The 4,398-nt window shown below is 51.6% G+C and overlaps 1 protein-coding gene across 1 annotated transcript in view; it reads right to left on the reverse strand.

Annotated features, from left to right (window-relative positions):
- LOC111963086 (cell surface glycoprotein 1-like) overlaps nucleotides 1–2,552 on the reverse strand; it is a 22,746-nt gene extending 20,194 nt beyond the window's left edge. Inside the window, exon 1 of the mRNA XM_070443312.1 lies at nucleotides 2,512–2,552. Coding sequence (XP_070299413.1) covers nucleotides 2,512–2,552 — 41 coding nt within the window. The remainder of the gene's footprint in view (nucleotides 1–2,511) is intronic.
- Between the last annotated feature and the right edge of the window lie 1,846 nt (nucleotides 2,553–4,398).

The following is a 4,398-nucleotide window of genomic DNA, read 5'->3' on the forward strand; positions in this document are numbered from 1 at the left end:
ATTATCCTCAACATTACACTGCCCTTGTCTGTACAGTACTGACTTACACTGCCCTGTCTGTACAGTACTGACACATCCCCAGTATCCTCACATTACACTGCCCTGTCTGGACAGTACTGACACATCCCATTATCCTCACATTACACTGCCCTGTCTGTACAGTACTGACACATCCCCAGTATCCTCACGTTACACTGCCCTGTCTGTACAGTACTGACACATCCCAGTATCCTCACGTTACACTGCCCTGTCTGTACAGTACTGACATATCCCCAGTATCCTCACATTACACTGCCCTGTCTGTACAGTACTGACACATCCCAGTATCCTCACGTTACACTGCCCTGTCTGTACAGTACTGACACATCCCAGTATCCTCACATTACACTACCCTGTCTGGACAGTACTGACACATCTGACACATCCCCAGTATTCCTCACATTACACTGCCCCTGTCTAGTACATACTGAACACATCCCTGTATCCTCACATTACACTGCCCTGTCTGACAGTACTGACACAATCCCTGTATCCTCACGTTAACTGCCCTGTCTGTACAGTACTGACACATCCAGTATCCTCACATTAACACTGCCCTGTCTGGACAGTACTGACACCCCCAGTATCCTCACATTACACCTGCCCTGTCTGTACAGTACTGACACATCCTGTATCTCACATACACTGCCTGTCTGACAGTATGACACATGCCCAGTATCTCACGTTACACTGCCTGTCTGTACAGTACTGACACAGCCGATATCCTCACGTACACTCCTGTCTGTACAGTACTGACACAGCCCAGTATCCTCCATTACACTGCCCTGTCTGTACAGTACTGACATCCACTGAGTGATGGGACTTTTTATTTTGATATATTCCGGTTTCGGTTGCTTCTCACACAACTCAATTCATACTTTTATGGAGAGAAATATATGACGTGTCAAAAGTATCAGCTGTTCAGTTTTCATATCTGTCTGGATTATGTCTGATGCTGTGTCCAAATAGCACCCTATTCCCTGAGGTTCTGGTTAAAATGGGTCCTGGTCCAAATTAGGGAATAGGGAGGAAGCAGTGTGGGGGGGGGGGAGCTTGGCAGGGGGTAGGAGAAGTAATGGACAATGAAAATATATGATACATGAGCACAGTCTATCTGATGAGTTCATTACTGCAGTGAATTAACAGATGTGTTTTCCTCTATCTCATGTCTAATCAGCAGAGTCATAAATCTCCCTCCCATCTCCTCCTCACTACTCCTCCTCCCCACCTCCTCACCTCCTCCCGACTCTTCACTACCTCTCCTCCCACTCCTAACCTCCTCCCCACCTCATCACGTCCTCCTCCTCCCTACCTCCTCCTCCCCCTCCTCCCACCTCCTCTCCTCACCTCCCCCTCTTCCTCCTCCTACTCTCCCCTCTCCATCCTCCCTCCTACTCCCCCCTACTCCTCCACCCACCCACCCACCACCTTCTCTCCTCCTCCTCCTCACCCACCCACCTTCTCCTCCTTCTCCCCCACCTCCTTCCACAACCCACCTCCTCTCCTGCTCCTCACCTCTAACTCTCCTCCTCCTCTTCTTCTCCTCCTCACCTCCTCTTCACCTCCTCCTCCCCACTCTCACCTCCTCCACCTCCCACCTCCCACCTATTCCTCTCCTCCTCTCCCCACCTCCTCCCTCACCTCCTCGTTCCTCCCCACTCCTTTTGCATCTACTCCACTCGACCTCCTCCTCATCCACCTCACCTCCTCCTCCTCCTCTACCTCCTCCTCCTCATTTCATCTCCTCCCCACTGCCTGCTCCCACCTCCTCCCTCCTCACCTCCTTTCATCCTCCCTCCCACTGCCTGCTCCCCACCTCCTCCCCACCTCCTCCTCCTCACCTCCTCCTCCCCACTGCCTGCTCCCCACCTCCTCCCAACTCCTCCTCTTCCAACTCCTCCTCACCTCCTCCCTCCCATCTCTTCCTCCTCTCCTCGTCCTCTCCCACCCCCCTTCTCTTCTCCTCCTCTTCCACCTCTTCCTCCTCTCCTCCCTTTTCTCTCCTCCTCCACCCCCTCTCCTCCTCCTCCTCCTCCACTTCCTCCCCACCTCCTTCTCACCTCCTCCTCCTTTCCCACCTCCTTCTCCCCACCTCCTCCTCCTCCTCTCCTCCTCTCCTCTATTCCTCCTAACTCCTCCTACTCCCACTTCCCTCCTCACCTCCTCTTCACCTCCTCCTCCTCCCCACATCTCACCTCCTCCTCCTTTCCTCCCCACCTCCTACCTCATCCCCACCTCCTCCTCCTCCCCACCTCCTCATCACTCTCGCCTCTCTCTTCTCTCTCCTCTCGTCTCCTCTCCAATCACTTCCTCTCTTCTTTCCTCCCACCTCTTCCTCCTCCTCACCTCCTCTTCCTCGTCTTCCTCCTCCTCCTCACCTCCTCCTCTCCTCCTCCCTCTCCCCCACCTCCTAACTCCTCCTCCTCCTCCCCCTCCTCCTACCCACCTCCTCTTCCACAACCTCCTCATCACCTCTTCACCTCCTTCTCCTCTCCACCTCCTCCTACTCCCATCTCATCTCTCCTCCTCACCTCCTCTTCACCTCCTCCTCCTCCCTCCTCCTCTCTCTTTCCTCCACACCTCCTCCTCCCACCTCCTCTTCCTCACACTCTTCTCTCCTCTTCACTCCTCTCCTCTTCTTCTCTCCTCTCCTCCTCTCTTCTCCTCCTCTCCTCTCCCTTCTCACCCCCTCCTCTCCTATCCTCCTCCTCTCCTTTCCATTCTTCACCCTCCTCCTTCCCTATCCTCCTCCTCTCCTCCTCCTCCCACCTCTCCTCACCTCCTCCTCTCCCCACCTCTTCTCCTCCTCACCTCGTTCTCCTCCTCCCCAGCCTCTCCTCCTCCCCTCACCTCCTCTTCACCTCCTCGTCCACCCTTCCCCTCCTTTTCTCACCACCTCCTCCTCCTCATCTCCTCCCCACCTCCACATAATCTCCTCTACTCCCCATCTCATCCTCCTCCTCTCTTCTCCTCCTCACTCCTCTTCACCTCCTCTCCTTTCTCCCCACTCCTCCTCCTCACCTCCTCCCCCTCCCACCTCCTCACCTCATCCCACCTCCTCCTCTCCACCTCCTCACCTCATCCCCACCTCCTCATCACTCCCTCTCCTCTCCTCTCCCTCCTCTCTCTTCTCTCCTCTTCCTCTCCTCTCCTCTCCTCTCCTCTCCTCTCCTCTCCTCTCCACTCTCCTCTCCTCTCCTCTCCTCTCTCCACTCCTTCCCCTCTCCCTTTCTTCACCCTCTTCTCCCCCTCCTCCCAACCTCTTCCTCCTCATCTCCTCCTCCTCGACATGAATGGGAGTGCCATACCACTGTTGCCAAAGCAATACAAATTATATTATAGTATAACAATTCAATTATTTAATAAGGTTAATTCAAACATAAAATGATTTCTCCCTCTGGCTAGCTACTCATAACTGCATTCTCTGCCAGAATATTGGTTGGCCCTCTTTGATGTCATGTAGGTTGATTCACTGCTATGTTTTCTTTTATAAAGCCCTGTTACAAAACAAATCATCATTACTAACCTAGACATATGAGTTACCACCCCCGGTCTCAGAAATGGCTAACTCTGGAAATTCCACCAGTCTGTACTGAGTTGGGGAAATCTTTTTTTTGCACTGAATTTGTGGAACAATCTTGAAAATGTTCTTAAATGTGATGTTCTGGTGCCTCTAGGGCAGGTATTCCCTCAGGGGTACGCGCAATGCCGTCGGGGGTATGTCTCTTCATATTTTCAAACAGTCCATTTATATTTTCCAACTGGGCTATACATTTGGGTGAGGTTTTTTTCTCGTCTGACTAGCCTCGTTTCACTGCCCAAAAATAAAATGAAACCATCTAGTGTTCAGCGAAATAATAACACAATGTCAAATACAGGTAGCCTAGTCAAATAATTAACATCCAATCACATTAACCGTTACTCTCTCGTGGAAATTCCACGTATGTAGCCAAACGTAGCTGCTGCTCATTCCGTTTGTTCGAAAATTGATAAATGTTTTTAAAAAGTAATGCCCGCGTCCATAGAGACACATAACAGCCCTACTGGTAGTACTGCTACTACCAGCAGTACTACACCTGCACCTGTTGACAATACAAGTTGTTCTGCTTCCACGAGCACATCCAATGCTAGCATCAGTAATTCTACATTTGTTGTTAGCCCAGCTAGCATGGAAACTAACAGTTGTGAATCTGATGCAGCCGAAGAGCTACTGCCCCCTTACCTGGGAAAGCACCAAACCACAGACAGGGACGTTGGACCATCGGAGAGGCACAAATATGATGAGAACTACATTGATTTGAGGTTCACTTATATTGGGACTAGTGCCTTTCCTCAGCCACAGTGTGTTATATGTGCAAA

Source organism: Salvelinus sp. IW2-2015, linkage group LG4q.2 (assembly GCF_002910315.2).
Source record: "Salvelinus sp. IW2-2015 linkage group LG4q.2, ASM291031v2, whole genome shotgun sequence".
In the NCBI taxonomy this organism is placed as follows: Eukaryota; Metazoa; Chordata; class Actinopteri; order Salmoniformes; family Salmonidae; genus Salvelinus; species Salvelinus sp. IW2-2015.